The sequence below is a fragment of the Camelus ferus genome, chromosome 23, assembly GCF_009834535.1.
Source record: "Camelus ferus isolate YT-003-E chromosome 23, BCGSAC_Cfer_1.0, whole genome shotgun sequence".
Taxonomy (NCBI): Eukaryota; Metazoa; Chordata; class Mammalia; order Artiodactyla; family Camelidae; genus Camelus; species Camelus ferus.
Window position 1 is genome coordinate 16,734,815 of NC_045718.1, and position 22,774 is coordinate 16,757,588.

The window sequence follows — 22,774 nt, forward strand, 5'->3', positions numbered from 1 at the left end:
ATTAAATGAAATGATGCACATGAATTTACTAGGACAGTGCCCGCACATACAGGCTAATAATGGTTTCAAAACAGGTTTCAAGGGTGAGTTGGCACCTCACCCAGGTTTCAGTCTCTGAATATGTTGGTCAGTATATGAGGCCCCAGATCTGATCTCGGACACCCCTCCATTGGACAGATGAGGAAACCTGATGTCCAGAGTTGCTCAAGATCCCACATCAAGCTGGAGGTGGAGCTGGGACTAGAACACCAGCTCCTGGCTTCCGTTTTTGTATCACAGCTTTTCTGGGACACAGACCCACAGGGCGGATTTAACAAGGGGATCTGCCACACGTCAGGATCGCATCTGAGAAAGGAAGAAAGCTTAAAGTAATGTCTTTCATCATCTGACGCTCTGAGACAGGGAAGTTGCCCATCCACCATTCCAGTGGGGCTTTCTGAACCCACCCCCGCCACGATGCTGCGGCTTTGAGGCTCTGGATGCTGCAGCTTCAGGTCAGGCTTCTCTTCCTGGGATCAGGGACAAGAACAGCCAGTTCCCATCCTTTGTGTGTTCACTTTCAGAGGCTTAAAAGGCTGTTGCTCAGGTTCTTCCCTACCGACTTCTCCCCTCCCCCAGCCAGGTTATCACTACGCTTGATTATTCACAGAGAAGAGGTGCAGACAGGGTCATTAGGCACTGAAAGGAACCCAGTCTTCCTCCCTCTGGGACACTGGAGCTTTGGTCTTGATTTTTTCTTCCTGGAGGCTGACCAACTTATTGTATCATATGTGATCTTCGCAGAGTTCTAGTCCCAGGGTCCTCGCCAGCAGTCTCCTTTTTGCTGGCTTCTTACACATGGCTGCCTTCCGAGCCTAGATCCATTGACAGGTTGAGTGGTGTAGAGACAGAGACACTAACTAGGCATTAAGAGGCTTTGAAAGAATGTAATGAGCTGTAACGGAACATGTTGCTTCCCTCAGTTTTCTCATCTTTAAAATGGGGGAATAATTCCTGCTCTCAAGGTTATAGAGAAAACTAAGTGATGCGTTAAAAGGGCTTTGAAAAGCCCTATTCAGATGTCAATTTTCATACTATTTGGACTGGCAGGGAGCAGCACCCTAAAAGAACACAGTGTCACCTCGACCTTCTCCTAAGCAGATCTGGCATCCAGTGTGTTAGTCACAGGGAGAGACTCACGCTCACTCCTGGGGTACTCTGGCTTGCTGTTCAAAAGCTTGTTATTAGCTGTATTTTAAGATTGTACATTTTGAATGACTCTAAAGACACAGTGTGGCCACAGAGAACTGGGACAATTTTTTTCTTTAAATATTGGCTTCCCACTGAGCAAGGAGGTTCCTTTTATAAAGAAATGCGTGTTCCTTTGCTGTGCTGCTGGACAAAGCAGGTAGGCTGTTACTGATGGCCCAAGGGTCATGTAGAGCCCCCCTCTCTGCAGGAGTCATCATTCTGGCACTGGGTTTGGAGATGCTGGTGAGGCCAGTACCAGCTTCCTTTGCCTGAACCACTCTCTCTGGAAACACCCCCCCCCCACCTCTCCACTCCAAAAACAGCCTTTACAATACTCATTTGAAGATAAGATTGGTCCAGACAAAGCCAGAACCTACTTTCAACCCCACTAATGTGAGTTCTTCCCTGGAAAGACCCCGCAGCTCACCCCAGCCCCCCTCTCCAGCTGTGCACCTCCACTTATTACCTACCTGTCAAGGGAAGCATCGACCATTCCCTGGAGCTGAGGCCCGTCAGCCGGCTGGGGCGCTGGCTCTCAGCTCTCTCATGTTCGTGCCTGCCAGGCTTCTGGGAAAAAGACTGAGTGGGAGGATGGAGCCAAACTGGGCTGCAGTTTGAAACCGTCCTGAGCACTGACAGATTTGACTAAGATGAGGGAGAGAGAGGGTTCCTCACAGAGGTAGCCAGAGCTTAAAACGGAGTTGGCAGCTTGCTGTCCGGGGGCTGAGTCTAGCCGTCCACCCAGCTTGTGCCCCAGGACTGGATGGAGACTCTCAGAACTGCAGGAGACACAGACTTGGAGAGTCCTGCTAACCCCTTTCAGCCACTCTCTGGGGGTGCTCCTGGGGTCCCCAGGCCGTCAGACTCCACGAGTGTGGTGCCCCTAGCATTGCCAGGCTCTGAAGGCTTGTCTTCTTTTCCTGAGACTCCAGGCCCCACTCTATTGAAAGACGGCAGCGTGCACACCAAGACAGTCCCATTGCGTTGAGCGACTGTACCTCACGGCGGCTCAGAGCACAAGCCCTAGGATTGCACGGACCGGGGTCCGAGTCCCAGCCCACACATCCTACTTGTGTGACTCTAAGCTGCAGTTTCCTCATCCATAAGAAGGGAACAATAATCTCTGTCTCAAGGCTATCGGGAAAGTGAAATGACAGACTGCATGTAAATCACCGGGCACAGGCCGTAGCTGCTCTATCAATGGTTAAGTAGCTCCAACCACTATTGTACAGGCTGGTCTGAAAGGTTGTGGGGCGTTGCCCTAACTGCTTTGAAGGATTCAGCCCTAGTCACGGAAGGATGCTTTTTCATCCAGTCTGCTGGAGGAGTGTAATTGAGCTGTCCTCCATGGGAGTGACAAGATCTGGCAAAGACCCCTCTTGGCCAAGCTGTCAGGAAAATGAACCAATCACCTGGGTGGTGTCTGCCCGCTCCTTTAGTAAAATGAGGCTTCCAGAGGGCCAGGTTCTCCGTGTGGGTGGAAGGGCAGGCTGGCTTTTCAGGTTGCCATAATTTTGCACATGATTTGCATATGCTTGTGGGGCCCCTGCGCTTTCTCCTGGCATTTCCGAGATAAAATATCGCTGCTTCTCCAGGAAGACCAGATATTGATTTTCTTCTCCTCCAGTCACTTCTCTAACCACTCTGATTGACCTGGCTCCTTCAGCCGGTGAATGAGGAATGAGAGGGTGGGAGTGGGTGAGGCAGCGGATGGCGGGAAGGGAGGAGGGACCGTGTCCACCTTAGAGCACGTTCTTCCCCGTGAACCTGAGCCATCAGGGTGATGAGAATGAGCTGCTTCTAGAACCCTGGGGACCCCTGGGGTCCATCCTGGTCTGTTCCTGCCCTGCATCCCTAATCTGGCTCGTGGTGCCCGAGGTCCACTGGCCAGCGTGGTCCAACGGCGGAGTGGGGAGGCGCAGGCCTGGGGCGGGAGGGGGGAGGGGCGCCGCGACAGCAGAGCGGCTTTGAGGAACCTTGCGAGAGGAAGTGGCTTCCGAACTCCTCTGCTTGCACTGCGAGGGGCAGGAAAGGCGCGGGAGGCGGGGGAGGTGTCGAGATGGCGCTCTGCGCGCGGGGCGGAGCGGGGAGCCGGCGCCGGGGAGATGCAACCGCAGATGCCGACTGAGTTGGGGAGCGAGGCGCGCGAGGCGGCGAACAGGTCCGCCCCCCGTGTTGGTAGCCGCTGGGGAACAGGTTACCCCACCGCCCGAGACACTCGGGCCCCGGTGTAAGGAACCGAGGCAGCCGGCTCGGCCCGGCCCGGCCCGGCCCGGCCCGGTAACGGACTCGCTCCCGGCGGGGCTCGGGTCTCGGAGCTCGCGCCGCGGCGGCCGAGCCTGGCGAGAGGTCCCCTCCTCCGCCCGCCGCATCCCGAGCCTGGCCCCATCAGATGCGCTGGCTGCCTCCGTCCGGGGCTGCGGGCTAGATGACGGTGGACAGCAGCATGAGCAGTGGGTACTGCAGCCTAGAGGAGGAACTGGAGGATTGCTTCTTCACTGCCAAGACCACCTTTTTCAGGAATGTGCAGAGCAAACATCCTTCGAAGGTAAACATAATACTACAAGCGCCTTTCATTGCGGGGAAATAACCTCTGTGGTCTAGAAGGGAAACCTTGCTCCTGGCAAACAGGCAAAGCCATGTCTTACCAGAGTGGGTGAGCAGTTGCCTTGGGGACCCTCTTGAACTTGTTGGCTGAGCAGACCAGGGATTTGGGATCTGAAAGGGATCTGGAGCCCTTCAGGGACCACCCGCAAACACTATTCTCTTTTTAATGCCCCTTTCGGCATTTCCTGTCCCTGGACCTTTTCAAAATGGCTCTCTAGGATTTGGGGACAGCGCTTGGCTTGGGGTTTGGCGGCATGCTCACCTGTGCCTGGGAGGGTGACCTTCCCCCAGATACCAGCTTTGAAGCTCTAGGTGGAAAGTGGATGGCACTCAGGCCCTCAGTAGGATAGACGTTCACAGGTCGAGACTTCCGTATTGCAAATGGCCAGAAACCATCTTAAAACACAGCCCAACAACTTTGCAGAAGTCCAGGGTGATTTTAGAAGCAAACTAAAACTGCTCTCCTGGGCGGCTGTCCTACACTCATTTTGCCTTCCTGGGTTAGTTGAAGGTAATCTAAAGGGGTTTGCATGTGTTCCCTAATGGAGTTGTATGTGCGTGACACCCAGCACGCCCGAGTTCCCTGGCCTCACCCTCCCAGTTGCAGCCATGTATCTGCCACGGATATGGTGGGAGTGGAGACAGAACTCTGTTTATTTATTTGTTTTGTTATTTAGGTGAGAGGTCCTTGGAGAGGTTGCCTCAAAGGGCCTATTTGTAGACAGAAGTGAGCTGTTAAATTTCACAGGGTTATGCAGGCCCATCATTAATTTAGCAGTCCTACACCAAGTAGAATTAACCAAAAGCATCCCCAGACCTTACTCTGGGGCCTCAATGGTTAATAATTCATCTTGCCTGTGGGCCCTGAATTCGCTGGGTTCTGAAGTCAAACAAATGCACTGGACATTTTGATTGCAGGAGGACACCCAAGAATCAGAGGAGAGGTTTTGATTTTAGTGCTTGCAGGAATCAACTAAATAAATAAAGCAGACCCCTGGAACCAGCACCTGTGTTGGGGGCACCCCTTCGTGAGGCTGGTGAGCAATGCTTGTTCCTCGTGGTTTGGTGGCATGCTCACCTGTGCCTGGGAAGGTGACCTTCCCCCAAATTCCAGCTCTGGAAGCTCTAGGTGAAAAGTGGATGGCACCTAGGCCCTTCATAGAATAAACACTCACAGGTTGAGACTTCCGTATTGCAAATGGCCAGAAACTAACCCACAGGTTGGGGGCAGGGATAGGGAGGGCTCATGCAGAAAGCATGGCTGCAGAGGGGACGTGTCCAGCTCTCACTTCGGATCCTTGCCTCATTGTGTGGAAGCCCCTCCACACACACCACACACACACACACACAGAGACACATAAGGGCACTCCAGCTATCTGGGATCTTTATTTAGACTAGTGGTTCTCAACCTTAGCTGCACACTGGAGTTACCGCCAAGCTTTGGAAAATGTAGGGGACACTCGGGCCCCCAGCTGGGGAGTCTGATTTAATTGACCTGGGGTGTAGCCTGGGCATGAAGATTTTTAAAAGCTCCCCAGGTAATTCTGATATGCAACTGAGTTTGAGAACCATAGCTCTCAAGAGTTCTGCTGCTGCCTGGGACGGAAATGGTTCCTGTTTTTAGAACAAAGTTTAGCTGTTACACTCACTGCCGGCCAGGCTGTAAGCCCTTGGGCCCAGAAGGTGGGCTTTTTACATGATTGGGTAGAGGAAGGGGCACTGCAGGGCTGAGGTGTCTTCCACTTGGCAAACGAAAAAGGTAGGTGTTTCTGGTATGTCTTGAGAGAAGTAGAAATATCTTAGAATAAAATATGCTGGGGTGGAGTGGGGATAGGGGTGAATTGTTCCTTGGCCCAAATAGCCTTCTCTCTCATTCGCCCCCAAACTCCCCTTCCTAGCATCACTCCTGAATGTACACATTTGGGTTGGCACCCACATCGACTCTTTCTTTGCTTCTTGAATCCATTGCAGGTCATGAGATCTCTGCGTATCTTCCTACCTCATTTTGCCCAAGTCTGTAAGCCTGCAGAGGGCAGGAATCCCGGCTAAGACATTGATTTTATTGAACCCCAAGGGGAGAAGGATAAATGCTTCAAAGAAGGACAGAGCGGTGGGCATGGCCCCTCGTCTCCCTGGCCTCTGCCTAGAAGGGTCTTGAGTGGAGGGTCAGAACTGCTTCTGGGAACAGTTTCCCTCAGCACCAGACTGGCCATCTGCACAGCACCCTTCAGGGAGGCAGGGGGGGCAGGGCCACCTCTCACGGGGAGCAAGTGCTCAGGGGGCCCCTGCTAATTGTGAAGGGGTGTATGTCATTGACTTAGGAACTGGGGAAGCTTCATCCACGTATTTCAGTCTCCCGTCCTCTGGCATATTTTTCCGCCTTTAATAACATTTCAGCTCTCTCTCCTCCCTTGGCATCACTTCTGGAAAGGGTTTCAGAGAGATCTGCCCTATCCTGAATCCATTCTGACCCCTAACAATGCTTTTTTTCCTACCCAAAGAGAGATCGCATCTGAGCTCCTAGGAGAATTTCTCCTTCCAGTCTCCAAGGAAAGGCGTTTATGTTTCCTGGTCGCTGAGAGACTGAGGCCCCCACTCGGGAAAGGTCGAGCCAGCTTCTATAAATAGCCTTGTCGGAACAACCTGTATCTGCCACCCAGCGGCATGTGCCTGGCTGGCGCGGAGCTGTGGGGACCCGTCCTGCTGTTCTGGGAGCCTTCACTGGCCTGGCCTCCAGGGAGTTCCGGAGACCTCTCTCCAGCCCCTTTGGTGGGAGTTGGGAGGGTGGGGAAGGCCCCCATTCACAGAGAGGAGCCCCTGCAGGTGGAGAGGAGCCCCTGCAGGTGGAGAGGCAGCAGCAGAGGAAATGGGGCCAGGCCCTGGGCCCCAGCTGGTTCTCGCCTTTCAGAAAAAGGCAGCTTCCTGGGGCCTCAGGCCTCCTCTGAGAGGGGCAGGGAGACCTGATTTTCAGTCTCATGGTTTCCGGGTCCTGAGGTGGTGCTCTGTGGGGACGCCCCCCTTGGCTGCTGGGCATGATTAGGGTCATGTGTCCAAATGGGGCTCCTGGTGGCTTGGGAGAAACCCAGCCTGTGTGCTCAGACGTTCGAGCTGCTCTCGGGAAGGCACTCACATGGTTACCCAGGCTAAGACATTGGAATCTGGGTGTGGGGGCTGCTCATTCAAGGTCACACAGCAAGTTCATGATGGACCCAGGGTTAGAACCTACATCTCTCATCTCCCAGCCTGGAGATTTTTCTGCTTTAGTCCTACAAAAGGCAAGATTTGGTGATTTGTGGGTCTGGTGACTGGGACCTCTGGCCATCCCTGCCAGCTGCTCCTTTATTCCTGTCTGGGAGCTGACCCTGGAAGTGAGGCCAACTTCCACTCCCATCTGTTCCCCCGGATGCCTGCCGGGGGCAGCAGTTTAGAGTTTTGACCTCTGAGCAGGGACAGGGCACTTTGAGCTCTCTCTCTGCTTGTGCCACAGGCTCCAGGACTCTGGAGTCACCCAGAGCATCAGGGTGAGTGCTCGGAGGACACAGAAAGCCCACTGCTTACAGAGCTGGAATGAACCGGCTCTAGCTCCTCACCTTACAGATGGAGAAACTGAGGCCCAGAGAGACTGGAGGACTTCACCAGGCCAAATATCTGGTTGGGTGGAGCCAAGACTGACACCCCTCTTGGGTATCTCATCAAGTGCTCTTTGTGCTTCTTCTCGCTCTGAGGGTGACTGGGACGAGCTGCAGTCCTTGTCCTCTCAGAATCTTCTACAAAATGGAAAGACCCAAACAGCCTCAGGCTAGGAAAGGGTTGAAGGGTCCTTACCAGCCCTCCGCTCAGTGAGGGCCTCACCCGCCCTCCATTCCTAAGGCAAACTGGCCAAGGAACATTCACTCTACACTTAACCCTAGCAGGGGGTCCCTGTCATCAGTTCTAGAATCTTACAACTTTAATTATTTAAAAGTTCTTCTTAGTATCTATCCTAGAGTACTGCTTGCTGTATCTTCCTCATGTGTGTTTTCTTTGTGGATATGGAGGACAGAAGGTTGGATCCATCTATGGTTAAATATACTTAAGCACAGCTGGAATACTCTCCCATCCTACTCCCAACACATGCCCAGGCCTTCTCTGGTCTCCATTGACACCACTGATTCTTGAAAAATTCAAGGAAGATGCAAAGAAAAAGTGGGCAGTCTCAGAGGTCAGAATATGAAGACACTCCTGGCTCCGTGCCTGCACTTGTCCCATCTGCTCTTGCCTGGCCAGTCGGCCCCTCCCTGGTCAGGGCCTCTGTGGCACTCCAGGGACATCTTCCAAGCTGGACCGCCCTGGGACCAGTCAGGGAAACCCGCATCTCTCCACCAGCAGCAGGTGGGGCCTCAGGCACAGCACCTGCCCTGGACCTTCTTGGCATGAGAGATAAGAAAAGGGTGCTAAAAATAAGTTCGTTCCAAATTTGAGCAATATAGATAAAATTAAAATCTTCAGAACCGTTGGGCCATATAACTGCTCTTTTATATGCTATCTCAGAAGCCCACACAGCCCAGGACTCACCTCAAAAGACTCTTCGTGCTCTCACAATTATGCAAGAGCCTTCCTTCTGGGCTGCAGCCTCTGCTCCCCTCCTGTGGAATTTACTGCCTGTTGCCTCTCTGGCCTTTCCTGGTGTTGCTTTTCTCCATGAAAATGGTAAGTCCCGTTAGGTCGGAGCTCGCATCCCGTTCAGGTGCAATGTGGCACCGAGTACTGGTTACAAAAGCAGGCGCTGCGTAAATGCATGTTGAGTTCCGTCGCTCCATCATCTCTGGGGCATCCTGTGTAATTGGGATGGACTAACTGTAGTAACCAACAGCCCCCATTATTTTCCATCGTTGAACATAATAGAAGTCAGTTTCCCTCTTTAAGTAAAGTTACATTGGCAGGTGGGGCTCAGGATAACACATGAGATTTTGTGGGCCAGGCCCGGAAGTGGTGTGTGTGTGTTTTACACCCATGTGCCATTGGCCAGAACTCGGTCACATACCCACACCTAACCACAAGGAGGCTGGGAAATGAAGTACAGCTGTGAGCCCAGGTGGACCAGGAAGCCGGTTGTGGTGGACACTTAGCTGTCTCTGCCACGCATGCCTCCTCCCACCCTCTCTGCCCAACCACCTTTGGAAGCTCTGCTCTGCTTTCTTGGTGAAGGGCCGTAAGCTCTGTCTCTCTGACCTTGTACCTCTCCATCTGTCACCAAGGATGTGCTGTTCCTGGGGTGGGTCCTGTCTCCCCCACTACACTGGGAACTTTTTGAGGACAGGTGTTTTTCCTTACTCAGCACTTCCCTCGTTCTTCTGTAGCATCTAAAAGCCTTCAGTGATGCTGAAAGGTTGGCCCTGCCCTCTGACATCAGAATCTTTTTGGATCACTTTTGAAAATGAAGGGTCAAGGACCCCACTCTAGACTTACTGGCTTCTGAGTTTTTAGAGGTAGAGCCCTCAAATCTGCTTTTTAAATGCTTCCCCCAGGTGAGTCTTGTATATACGGAAGTCTAGGAACCACCTGTTTAGGAAATATTTGGTAATTAACTGACAACTTCAGTTGGAATGCAAGATGAGCACTTCTCACAGATTCCAGAGTTTCCTAGGCTGGGAACCCAGAAGGTAAAAGGATCTGTCCCTGGTCACACAGCTAAGCAGAGACAGAGCCAAGGCCTCAGGCCCCCTGGGTCCCTGCTCAGAGCTGTCCCCATTGCTCTCACCACAACGTGTCGAGCAGGGATGTTGAGGGGACAGCCCTTTGTGATCGTGACCGGTGTGTGATGTAACGGACACAGCACAGAACTGTAAGCCAAGTCCTGGCCTCTCATCCCAGCTCCAGCTCTGAACTGAGGGGCTGTGGCCAAAACACTGCAACCCTCCAGACTCAGGCTCTTTGTCTGGTCCTTCAACGAGTGTGAAATGAGCCTGTCCATCTTCCTTCTTTAACTGAGAATCCCTCACCACTCTGCTTGGGAGCAGAACCTTGTGAGGCTGGGAGAGATACTAGGTCCTGAGTACCAAGTTCTCTAAGTTGTAAGGACTTTCCTAGGGTGGGGTTTAGATGAGGGCCTGAATGGCTGACGTGAGCCCCCTCTCCAGGACCACCTGGGAGTTACCCATCCTCACCTCTGTGGTCCAGATTCCTCCCTCCCACCCATCCCTCTGTCTTCACAAGCTTAGACTGCTTATCCTGACTCAGCTGGCTTTTCCCTCTAAAGTGATTCCAGTTACAGCTCAGGGCACATGCAATAGCCATTCACCCACACAGTTTAGGGAGAAAGGAAAAAAAGTTTCACACTGGTATCCATCCTGAATCCCAGCTTAGTTCATCCCATCAGGTTGGACTCTGGATCCCACTTCCAGCCCATGAACTTGACGGGGAGGCACCATCAGGCCCAACCTGGCTGCCCAGCAGCCTGTGTTCCCTTCCCTCCACTGCTCCTGACTCGCCAGGTAACCCACACCTGTGTGCTCGCTGGCTTTGGGATCCTCCTGTGTGGAGGACCAAGACCTGTCTCCATCCAGGACCTCGGTTTCCTCTTCTGGATGGCTCCACCTACCCATAAAAGAGCATGGGGACCCAGTCCTGGCATGGCGTATTCTCTGGGGACAGGAGGACCAGACGAACTTGCCAAGAATCAGAAGCATTTAATTTTAGGGCCAGCAGGAAGAAGGGAGCTGTCAGGGCAGAAAACTTCAGGTCTGACTCGCTGAGCCTGTGGCTTCTGTCCGTGGTGCTGTCCTGGTCCCTTGTCACTTCTCTTCTCCTGCCCAACCCCAGCTTTACTTTTCATGTCCCAGCCTCCATCCACATCTCACCTCACTCCTTGGCTCTAGAACAAAATTTTCTGTAGCCCATTGGAGGTCTCCCATGCCCCTCAGATGCCTGAAGTTTAATATGTACAGAACCAGCTCATAGCTTTGCCCATACCAATTTCTCTCCCTGCCTCTGCCCCACCCTCCTAATCCTCCACCTGAAACCTCAGGAGTCTCCCCCCCCATCCCTTCCATCCAGTCTGTCACTGTGTTCAGATGTCGGCCTCTCCTTTCTGTCCCCTGCCCTACCCAGTGTTGGGTGCTTGTCACCTCTCCCGTAGATGCTCCAGGTCACCCAGCTGACTTCCATCCTGTGTCTTCCCCTTCTGTGTACCCTGCGTTCAGTTGCCAGGGGCATATATCATCCTGGCATCCCAAAGCCTTCAGAGCCTCCCTTGTGCTTCCAGAAAAAAAGCCCACACTTTGTTCCTGCTCTTTCTGTAGCATCTAAAACCCTGCAATGCCTGGCCTCCATCAAGACATTGTGTGTATAACTTCCATATAGCCTGAGCACTGGGGGTGGGAGAGGCAGAGATGGATAAAATGCAATCTTCACACTTACAGAAAGACCTATGGCCTCAGCCACGTTATGAAACAGATCCTCGTTGCTCCCCTTCCCTACCCATGAAGTGTCTGGATCGGGGCTCCTGGACAGGGGGTCATCCACAGGGAAGACACTCTGCATGTGCCCTGCGGCCACATGGCTTTCATCAGGATGTGGCAGCAGCTCCCAAGACAGGAGGATGGAGGGGCTGGCTCCCAGAGTCAGAGAACTTGGGCATAAATAGCCCAGGAAGGGGCTGGGGACAGACTGGCAGTGACAGAGCTGTAGCCGCCGCTGGCAGGATTAGAGGAGATTAACTTTTCCTCTGAAAAGCAGAGACTCCTGGAGCTGGAGGAGGCTCTTAGGGGTCATTACAGTCAATCCTCTGTTTCCGAGCAGGCCTGCTTGTAACCCATCGCTGGCAGAGGGAGGGGTGCTGTGCTTTTGACCGCCACCCTCCTCCAACCCAGTTATCAGTCCTTCCTTGTCCATGGTACTAGACAGCGTGACTCCAGCTGGTCGGATCCCTGCTACGGGTGAGGCTACAATCCTAGGGGGAGAAAAATGTAGGGAGGGTGGCTGCAGAGCCTTTATGCCTGACAGACCACACGGGCAGAATTTCCCTTGCTGTCAAGTTCAGTGAGGTAGTATGTGGGAGGGTGTTAGCCGAGGGCCAGTCCCCCACGCCATGCTCGTCCAACTCCAAAACACATGCCCTTCCCACCACACACACGGCATCTTGGGTGAGAGTCAAGTTTCAAAAGACTCCAGATAAGCTCAGACCCCCCAGCTCTAGGCTGCTGACCTGCCACACGAAGCTCTTTTTCTCATTCAGCCAACTTCCTGATGCTAAAATGCTAAAACCCGTGGGTTCCTGTTGTGGTCTTGGGACGTCTGGGTCGCCACACTCTTATCACCATCACGTCATCAACCTCCCAGACCGTGAGCCCCTCCTTCTCCTTGTCTCCTCCCGGCTCTCCCCCAGAGTGAGGAGCGGGGCTGGGCTGTCCCCAACACCGTGATGTAGGTGACAAGGGGTGCTCGGGCTGCAGGGCCCGCTGTTGGCCGGAACACGTGGAGAGGCAGGAGGCAGGCATAACCTCCCTACTCACACATGGCTGGGAAAGTGTGCCTTAGCGAGGAGGATGTGGGAGCTGGTGGGTCCGGGGTGTTTAGAGAGCATTTCCAGTTGCAACTTGACGTTCCCTTCTTTGTGCTCCCCAAACACCGGCGTACCCTTCTCCTGGCCCTCATTTTGATGGGCTGTAATTTTCCCAATGAGGGACCATACCTTGTTCATCGTTGTGTCCTCGGCACATGGTAGGCGCTTAATGCACATCTGATAAAGGAGTGGGCTTGGAGCTTATTTCTCAGAAAGCGGCTTTCCCTCAGAGGCAGCAGGGGCTCCCTGGGGAACACGCGCACAGCGCCTTAGGCAAAGTATGTGAAAGCTGATCTTGGGTAATTTTAGAGGGTCGCTTGCTAAGATTCTGGATGCAGAATCGATGGATTTTTCCAGTAACTCCGAGAAGAAAAATCTCACTGAGTGAGCAAAAGATACAAGGACAACTTTCCAAACATAGAGCGGCCCCCTCCACCCCATTTGTGATTGCTCAGCCGTTTGCCCTGGAGGGTGAGGGCGCGCAGGGCTGGGTCACTAAGCAACCGGGCCCTGGCACCTGCTGGCAGGAGTTGGCGTGGTGCTTCCTCAAGTGGGGCCTCCTGGGGGGTTGGGGCAGAGAGGCTATGCAAGGAGGCGGGAGAGCCCACGCTAATGGCTGTCTCCTGTCTGCCCTTCAGCCTAGCAGAGTGGCAGGTTGAGGGAGGGAGGGAGGAACCAACACACTTTCATTTGTTTTACTTTCCCAGTTTAATTCTGAGCAAATGAAGGTCCCAGTTTGGTGATCCCAGTGGTTTGAGCATTCTCAGCCAGCCCAGATGGAGTGGGCAGGGGCCCCAGGCCCTGATGTGAGCCCGACACTGGGCCTGGAACCCCAGCCCCCAGCCTCCGCTCCGGGTGACCTCAGGAAGCATGCTCATCACTCTCAGCCTCACTTTCTCCCTCTATGAAACGGGGAGAACTCCCCCTCCAGCGGAGAGTAATCACTAGAGGAAGGCCCTACATCTGGCCGTGAGAACGCAGCGGGGGCTCCTGGGCTTGGGATGGTGATAAAGTCCGTTCAGAGAAACGCAAATGGGTGTCGAATTGTGACGTGAGGAGGTGGGGTGCTTGGCTGGGGCGCGTAAGAGGTACAAGGCTCTATTCACAGAAAGAAAGGGCAGGAGCTGGGGGTCTGCTGGGAAATGGTGAGAACAGAGAATGATGACAGTTGATTACTGGGCCTTGATGCGTGCCAGGCGCTGTTCTAAGTGTCCAGACTCACTTAATCCTCACGACAACGACAGTTGACCCTTGCACAACGCGGGTTTGAACTGCATGGGGCTACTTATACGTGGATATTTTTCAGTAGTAAATACGACAGTGCAACACCATCTGCGGTTGGCTGAATCACGGATGCAGAATGACCGAGGATGCTGAGGGCCCACTATGAGTTATATGTGGATTAACCCCTGCATTGTTTAAGGGTCAGCTGTATGTATGGTTTCCATTTAATGGTGAGGAAACTGAAGCACTGAAGGGGTCAGGGGTCACATGGTAATCAGGGGCAGATCCAGAACCTGGGCCCGAGTAATTTAGTGCTGGAGCCCCCAGCCCCTGAGGGGCTGCCTCTCCTACAGCTTTCTCCAGAATTACCCAAGTCGTTGAAGCCCCAGCAGGGAGGCCAGGAAATGCCCACAGATGCAGCCCCATGTCCATGCATTCGTCTTGGAGTCACTGAGGACAGTGCCCTTTGTCAAGCCATTTAGGAGAAAGGAAACCAGATGTCCCTGCCCCTGAGCCGTTATGACACAATGAGAGGATACACATGTGCAAAGACCTTGAGCCACTCAGTTACCAACTAAGATGCGATTCAGTGTCACAAAGTAATCCCCAAGCAGCAAAGGAGGGAGGGGTGGGGTTAGCAGGGCAGGCAGCACGGAGACGGAGACGAGAGGGCGTGTGTGGGCCAGTGGGGGGGCTCCAGCACCGGCGCCAGCCCAGCCTGCAAAGCTGAAGGCAGTGGGGGGGGGGGGGTTCCAGTGAGAGGGGAGCTGAGAAGGACCCACTCCCTGCAGCAGAGCAGAACAGCTGGTGTCTCCAGCCGCCCCTCCCCTCCTAGCAAACCTGGTCAGTGAGGGTACCCAGCTCCCACCTGCCGCTCATCACCTCAGAATCCTCTGAATCCTTTATGGCGCCAAACGCCCTGTCCCACAGGAAGCTGGTCCTGAACTGGAGGCAGCACGTGTGGGAGGGGGTGCACGTGCAGCCCTGGCGCCCACGTCCTGCACCTCCCGGGAAAGGGCCTACATCACAGCACACGAGCTGGACTCCCAGAGCCACCCGTCTCTCATGACCTAGTGACTCTCCAGGGTCTGACTCTGTGGCTCTCAGAGCGTGCGGGATCCTACGCGAAGCTGAGGAGCCCTGTGTTCAAAGCATTCTTGGGCAGAGAAGGCCACTAGGTTAGAGTGAGGGGGCGATGTGGAGGTGGGGATGGAAAACTCCGAAGGCGAGCTGGTACCCAGCTCCCAGCTCAATGACTTCAAGAGAATTCCACGACTCTGTGGCCTTTAGGAGAAAGAAGAGAGAATGTGGCCCCCAATCTTCCTTTGCTGTGCTGTCCATTTCTCTAGGGGTGTATGAGGTTGGAAAGGCAGACGTAGCTCCTCGCCCGTGGCCAGCCATGATGGAGTCGGGGAGAGCGTCTGAAGTGGGTTGGCCAGTGCCCACTGCTTGAGTCACCTGATGACTCAGTTTCTGCAGAATGTGGGTGATTGGACTGTTCATCCCAAGGTCCTTCCGGATCTCTGAGCCCAGGCTTCTTTGCCCCTGAGCTCCCCCGTGGAGAGTCTTGAGAGGCTGTTAGGCCCTCACCTAGCTGCAGTGGCTCCTCTGAGCCGGGCTGGGCTGTCCAGGGCATCCCTAGTGGTCACCCAACTGTCAGTGACCTGGCAGGAGGTGCCTGGGCCTAGGAGAAGAGCCTGGTCCTGGAGGTCCTGGGATGGGGGCCAACTTGCTTAGAAGCAGGATTGACTCCTCACTTTCCTGGAATACAGAAAGTAAGGGACACTCCTGACTTTAGGGACACCAGTTGAAACCAACTGATTACGTGGCCTCCACATTCCCCTGCTCTTGAAATCTTCTTTTTTTTATTGTAATAAAATATATATAACATAAAATTTACCATTTTCACCATTTTTAAGTGTATAATTCTGTGGTGTTAAGTACTTTCACATTGTCTTACAACCATCACCACCATCCCCCTCCAGAACTTTTGCATCTTCTGAACTCTGTACCCGTGAGACAGTAACTTCTCATTCCCTCCTCCCCACGGTGCCTGGCAACCACATTCTACTTTCTGTCTCTTTGAATTTGATTACTCTAAGAACCTCACATAGGTGGGATCATGAAGTATTTGTCCTTTTGTAACTAGCTTATTTCACTTAGCATAATGTCTTCAAGTCCATCCATGTTGTAGCCTGTGTCAGAGTTTCCTTCCTGTTTATGGATGAGTAATGTTCCATTGTATGTATACATCACATTTCGTTTATCCAGTCACCCATGAATGTGCCGCTTCCGTGTTTTGGCTGTTGTGAATAGTGCTATGAACGTGAGTGTACAAATACCTGTTCAAGTCCTTGCTTTCCCTTCTTTTGGGTGTATGTCCAGAAATGGCATTGCTGGATCACATGGGAATTTCATGTTTAATCTTTTGAGGAATCGCCGTACCATTTTCCATAGCAGCTTTTGCCATTTTTCACTCCCACCAGCAACACACATGGGTTGTTATTTTCTGTGTTTTTGATAATAACCAACCTAATAGGTGTGAGATGGCATCTCATTGTGGCTTTGATTTGCATTTCCCTAATGACTAGTGATGTCAAACATCTTTTCATGTGCTTATTGGCCATTTGTATGTCTTCTTTGGAGATTTGTCTGTTCAAGTCCTTTGTACATTTTTTAAATTAGGTTGTCTATTTTTTAACTTCTTTTTAATGGCTGAGTAGTATTCCATTGTATAAATATACCACTTCTTTATCCAATCATCTGTTAATGGACATTTAGGTTATTTCCATGTCTTGGCTATTGTAAATAGTGCTGCTGTGAACAAGACTTTTTTTTTAATGGAGGCACTGGGGATTGAACCCAGGACCTCGTGCATGCTAAGCATGCACTCTACCACTGAGCTATACCCATCCCCTCCTAGGTTGGTTGTTTGTTTATTGTTGAGTTACATGAGCTCCTTATATATTTTGGTTATTGATCCCTTGTCAGACATCTGATTTGCAATGAAATCCTCTTTAAATTGGTTCTGAGAGAGCCAAGTCCAGCCTTTGGAGAGACTGGGGTCTAGGACCAGGTTTTGGGACCCACCCACTCACCTTGCCCACCAGCGTCCCTAATTCACTTTGCAGTACTCTGGTCCTGAGCTCTCTGGGAGTGCTGAGATCAAAAAGGTACAATTCCTGGCTTTGGAGTGCTCACGGTGTTATGTGGAAGACAGGCTTTGACATAATTCATACTACTACGAAGAGGATGAAGTTGGTGCTAGAACAGCTGGGGCGTAAGTGATGCTGTTGGAGAGCCCACTAATTCTGGACAGAAGTAGGCAATTGAGGCACGTATCCCCAAAAGATATGTCAGCTCCAGGGGACCAATCCTCTTGGAAGAGGAGGGGGACTTCTCAGGCTGAATGATCCAAGTAAGGTGTCAGGAAGGCTGAAAGGAGACAGGGACCTAGAGGAAACCCAGTGAAGAAGACCAACCTGAAACAAGACCTTCTTGTGCCCTAAAAACTCTTGAGAGCACAAGAGAGGGAAATCCCTGTGGCCATTGCAGTGGAATGGGTGCCACCCTGTTCTGCCTGGATTCACACATTAGACCTTTGAGCTTAAAAAGGGGCTTCCTGAAGACCCAGGAGAGGGGATAACAGGAATGGAAGAGGTTTACATCATCTACCCTCAGAAATACAGGTGCCTCCTCCAGGTCCCAGTGCTCAGAAGTAGATAGCTGCGAGGAGCCCTATAGGGCCCGTGTGCAATCCTGGAATCTTTAATTTCCCTATATTTGTTTTTGGGTTGTGTGTGTGTGTATGCATGTGTGTGTCTTATTGCTTCTTTGTGTTTTATTCAATTCATTAGGCAAATATTGGTTTTTCTTTTCTTTCCTTTTTTGTTTATTCTTTTTTGGGGGGTGTGGAGGTAATTCAGTTTACTTATTTATTTTTTTTAGAGGAGGTACTGGGGATTGAACCCAGGACCTCGTGCATGCTAAGCATGCGCTCTACCGTTGAGCTGTACCCACCTCCCCATTCAGCAAATGTTTAATGGCCCCTCCCATGTGCCAGGCACTGTTCTGGGCACTGCATCAGTCTCTGCCATTGGGAAGCTTACATTCTGAGATGAAGCTGCAAGGATGTGTGCTGATCTTGACAACCAGAGCAATCGTGTCCAGATGGCAGCCAGGCTGGGGGTGGGGCGTGGGGAGGGACTGTCAGGAAAACCTCCAGGGGAGAGTACATGGATGCAGCTTTGCAGAGGGCAGAAGAGCAAGCAGTGTCCTGGGCCTGCAGTAGACAGAGAAAGAGAGGGAGGGAGTCCATCTAGGACTGAGAGGGTTGGGGGGGGTGGTCCCTGGGGCTAAGGTAACTAAATGTGCTGGTTTGCCAGGACCGTCCTGATTCTGGCACTGGAAGTCCTGCATCCCAAGAAAACTCAGTCCCAGGCAAACCAGGACAGCTGGTCACCCTACCTGGGGCTCAAAAGCTGGAAGCACCACTGACTTATCCACGGGACACAAGTGGGCATGGAATACTTTAGGGGCCCACAAAGATGTTTTAATTTCTTTTAAAATCAGGAGGAAAAAATGAACTTTTAGGTTGAAGAAAGTATTTTAATATATGACATTAATCTATTTGTCTTTGTAGCAATGCTGTAAATCATAAAATACAATTTCCAATAATTTCTTTATGGAGAAAAGGGCCCACAACCCCAGTGATGAAAGTGCTAAGGATGTACAAGAGGCTGAAAGGCCTGTCAGGGGTCAAGGTCAAGGCAAGAGGACTCTTGCATGGCGGTCAATCCCCACCAACCAAACTTCCCTTTGCCCTGCCAGACAAATGACTAGAGGTGAGGTGGTAGTTACCGTGGTGGTGCACCAGCTACCGTTTATTGAATGCTTATTATGTGCTTACATTGTGCTAAGCACATCCAGATGAACGATCTCATTCCACCTCCCCAGTAAATGTATAAAGAAGGTCCTAATATCCGTGTTTCACCAGCAAAGAAATCTGTCTCAATGAGACCGACTTGCCCATGTTCACAGAAGACCAAGGGTATGGCCAGCAAAGGCCAACCCATGGCCCCATGTGAAGGCAGCATGACCTAGTGGGTTATAACACACCTCCTTCATTAAATTATTTCAGGATTAAATGACAGTGTGACTGCGAAGCCCTGAGAGGGCCTAGCTGTTGAGATTTTTATGATTATAATGAGGCACTGCAGGATTTGAACCTAAGTCACCGTATCTCCAAGGCCACAGGGCTCTCCCAGCCTCCTGCCTGGGGCTCCTGCTACCCCAGATGACCTGCTCCTGCCTGTAGACTGAGATGGACACATGGAAGAGTGAGGGACGCCGTGCCTGGGCTCCAGGACATGTTGACAGCCCAGGGAATCGGCTGGCGTGACACCCATACACACGGAGCAAGGCTGCCGAGGTTCAGACCCAGTTGCACTGTGCTTGTTCCGGGGTCCACATCACGTGCACCTCTGTCTTCCCTCCTCAGATAACCTGTGGGCTCCTAGGACAGGGACCACACCCAGTGGTTTCATGTCCCAAGGTGCCTTTCACAGTCCTCAGCCCATAGACAATTCAATCAGTTCCTGTTGGCTGACTGTCTACATTGACCATCTGCTCTGTATTTTGTCTTTGGGGACTTTAGACTCTTCCCAGTTTCTCAAATTCCCCCCACCCTTTTTTTTTTCCACTGCTTCTCTGCATCCTCCCAAGGCAGCTCAAATTCCACATGGTTCTGCTCATAAGGGTGGCTCCATGCTTCCTTCCTTCCTCTGCTGGGAATAACCTATCGGAGAACACAGTTTAGGAGGTTCTGAACCTTTTATTTTGGGACATTGGACAGCTCCATAGAGAGACTTGTGGGAATCAACCCCTTCACTGCCGTGGGTGTGGCTGGGGAAGCCAATCCAAAACCCGGACCTGGGAGGGGGCCCTGTGGCGAAGCCCCGTGGGGCTTCCTCTTTCCCATCTGTCTGGGGCCATCATAAAGGGGCCAGTGAGCCTTGAATGTGGTCTGGGCATCGAGCAAGGCGTCCCAAACCCAGCCGAGACAGACGGGCCCCTGCCCCTTTCCTTCAGGGGGTCCTAGTTCAGACATGCCAACCAGAAACCCCCCGGTGTGCGGGGCCAGCCCTGCTGCAGGGCAGCAGATCAGAGTGGAAGCCATCTGCAGATGGTCATTCTCAGTCAGAGGGTGCCTGGGGCTCTCCTCCCTGACAGAGGCCTGGAGATACCTTCCACCCAGGGGGCAGAAGACTTGCTGCTGACAGATTTGCTCAGAGCTAAGAAAAAGGAAATGTGGCCGAGGCTCATGGTGACCGGCTTCCGGGGTAGTTTTTGTTTTGTTCTCTTGAACCGTGTGAGTTCAGAAGGTGCGGACCTGCTTGAGCTTGGCGAATATGGGGTCTGGCAGAAAAGTAGAGAAAGACTGTGGCAAGTAAAGAGAAAAGTAAAGTCGTAGAGAAACGTTTGAAACGTTCTTAGCGCTGTTTTCAACCCGTCGTCGCTGCTGCAGCTCAGACAAGCCCAGCTCTGCTCCGAGAGCCCCCATCCCCACACCCAGTTCTCTGAAATAGAAGAGGAAGCAGTGATGAAAGAAACGACCTGTCATATCTTCTATGTAAAACCTTACTTGCTGCAGAAGGGCCTTAGAGCTTCTCTGGATGAGGAAATGAAGGCCCCGGGAGGAGAAGGAGTCTCCAGAGGTCACAGGTCATTTGATGGTCTTGTGTTTATTCTCACCCAGAAGCTGCAAAGAGCTGAGCCGTGGGCTGGCTTCCAGCCCAAACCCACAGCCCCTCCACAGCCCACACCTTCTGCCCCTTGGGGTGTAGGTCAGTGTGAGGTCCTCCCGGACCTCACTGGTGTCCGCGCTGGGCTCTGGGCTGGGAATCGCCCTCCCTGGTCCACCTTACCTCCTCCCTGCCACACAATCAACACAATCTGACGCATCCTTGGAGGTCAGCCCAGGGCTCTGCTGAGCCCTGTGGGGGATGCAAAGGAAGCATAATTATCAGATATCATGTCTGACTCCCTCCAAGGAGCATCTCGCTGGGGAGATGGGATTCACATGGGTGAGACAATAATTAAACAATAAAAAGCAGCATTTAATTAGACGCTAAATGTAGCCATATGGGCTGTGAAGGCATCTCCGTAGGTCCTTGCCGTGGCGGAGGTAATATTAGCAGGCAGCGACAGAGGTCCATGGCCCATGGAGATTTGCAGCTTTGCTGCGACAGAGATCTAAGGCTTTGAGTCCATGAAATGGTGTCTGGGAGTGAGTCCCTGAGCCAGTGAGTGAACCTGGTTGCCCACCTGCATCCTGTCCCGTCCAGCTTGTTGCCTCCTCTTTGGGGAAGGGAGGAGAGAAAGCAGAACTCCAATGAAGTGATAAAGCCTTCACCTTCTTGTGAAAAGTGTCCATTAAGTGCGAGTGAAGTTACCAAGCACCCACCCGCTGGTGATGGGAGGCAGGACGCAGGAAACATCTGATTCTCGACCCAAGTGTGGTATCAGGAAAAAGGCAGGGACCAGTGCAAGCCTGCATATATCTTTCTCCATCTGGAAATTAAGATGTCAGGGATCTAAGAGGGTAGGAGAGCAGAGAATGAGGGGATTGTTGTGGGCCAGAGAAATTTCATTGGGAAATGACACCGAGAAGACGGAAGGAACTAGGGGAGATGGAGGCTATGTATTCTAGGCAGAGAGACTGCACAAACAACAGTGTAGAGCAGAGATGGGCCCATGGGCCAGAGTCATAAATAAATAAATTTTTATCAAAACACAGCCATGCTCCTCCTTTGGCTGCTCTCTGCTGCGATGGCAGCTAAACAGCTGTAGTGGAGGCTGGATCGCATGCAAAGCCTGATACATTTGCTGCCTGGCCCTTTACAGGAAAAGTTTCCCAACCATTCATGTAGAGAAAGTAATGAACAAACCCTGTGGCACGTGGGCCAACCCAGGGGAAGTGCTCAAGGAAAGTGAGAAATGAGGCTGGCTCACAGGAGGAGGACTTTGTACGCCTGGAGTGACAGTCACAGTTCATGCCTTTGGATGGGTTCGATCGTTTCCCAAATACCCGTTATCTCATTTGGCTGTACCTTGGCATCCATCCTATGAAACAATAAAGGGATTTTTAGAGATGAGGACACTGAGGCTTAACGATATTATCTGACTCTTTCAAGATCACATAGTAGTGGGAGTCAGAACCCAAACACAAGTTCATTCTGCAGGTGGTGCCTGAGCCTCCACTGTGTGCCAAGCTGGGGCTGGGCTCTGCGACTCCCTGGTGGCCAAGACAGGTGCAGGTGCTTCCCTCCCAGAACTCAGTCCACACTGAAACCCAAGACTCTGCACTGAGATCCTTAGCAGAAAGTAAGACCTTTTCTCCCCCTGAAGGTAATGGGAGACCAGCTAAGGTTCTTAAGCAAGCATTAATTATCTCTTTCATGCTTCAGGGCCACCGGGCATAGAGAAGAGATAGAAGGATGGTGTCATTAAGGGGGGTCTGTCTAGTTGGGAAGAAAAACCAAGGTGGATGGTCTCCATGGAAGTTAATATAAGTAGATGCATATTTCAGTGCAGGATAGTACAGTGTTAGCTTTAGATGTAGGTTAGCTGTTAACCTTGCTGGGGCTCAGTCTCCTCATGTGTGAAATGGGTATGATTAAACCATTCCTCATAAATTTGTGATGGGGATGAAATGAGCTAGTATGTGCTAAGGGAGCAGAATGGTGTTTAGCGCACAGTTAGGCAGTAAATGACAGTAAAGGACCATGGCTGTCATCCTTCAGGGCCGGGGTGGTCAGAGAGACCTTGCCAGATGAAGGACTTCAGACAGGAAGACAGGAGTCAGATGATGAAAGCCACGGGCAGGAGGAAGAGGCTGACAAGCTTAAAAAGAGGGAGAGTGGAATTTCTGGCAAAAATGAGGTTTGTGTGATTAGGTCCAGAAAAAAATGGACATGAGTGTATCTGATGGTTCTAGCATGGAGGGGCCCACAGTCTCCTCAGCCCACTGCTCACCCTGGGGGGTCCTGTCGTTGCTAAGTGTTTTCGTGGGCTGCCCTGTGCCCAGCTGGGGAGACTGAAAGCCACAGGCTTCACTCAGAGTCTCTTCTTGGCAGCTCACTGGGTCACCTGCCAATGACCCAAATTAAG

General features: G+C 52.1%; 1 protein-coding gene across 2 annotated transcripts in view; it reads left to right on the plus strand.

Moving 5' to 3' along the window:
• Positions 1–22,774, plus strand: part of RASSF5 (Ras association domain family member 5) — a 69,013-nt gene that overhangs the window by 35,862 nt on the left and 10,377 nt on the right. The window contains exon 1 of one of the 2 annotated variants that reach the window (XM_006182269.3): positions 3,256–3,778. The exons of the other annotated variant lie outside the window; for it this stretch is intronic. Within the exon in view, the coding sequence (XP_006182331.1) occupies positions 3,659–3,778 (120 nt within the window). The 5' untranslated portion in view covers positions 3,256–3,658. Of the gene's footprint in view, positions 1–3,255; positions 3,779–22,774 lie in introns of those variants that run through there. 2 annotated transcript variants of the gene reach the window in all.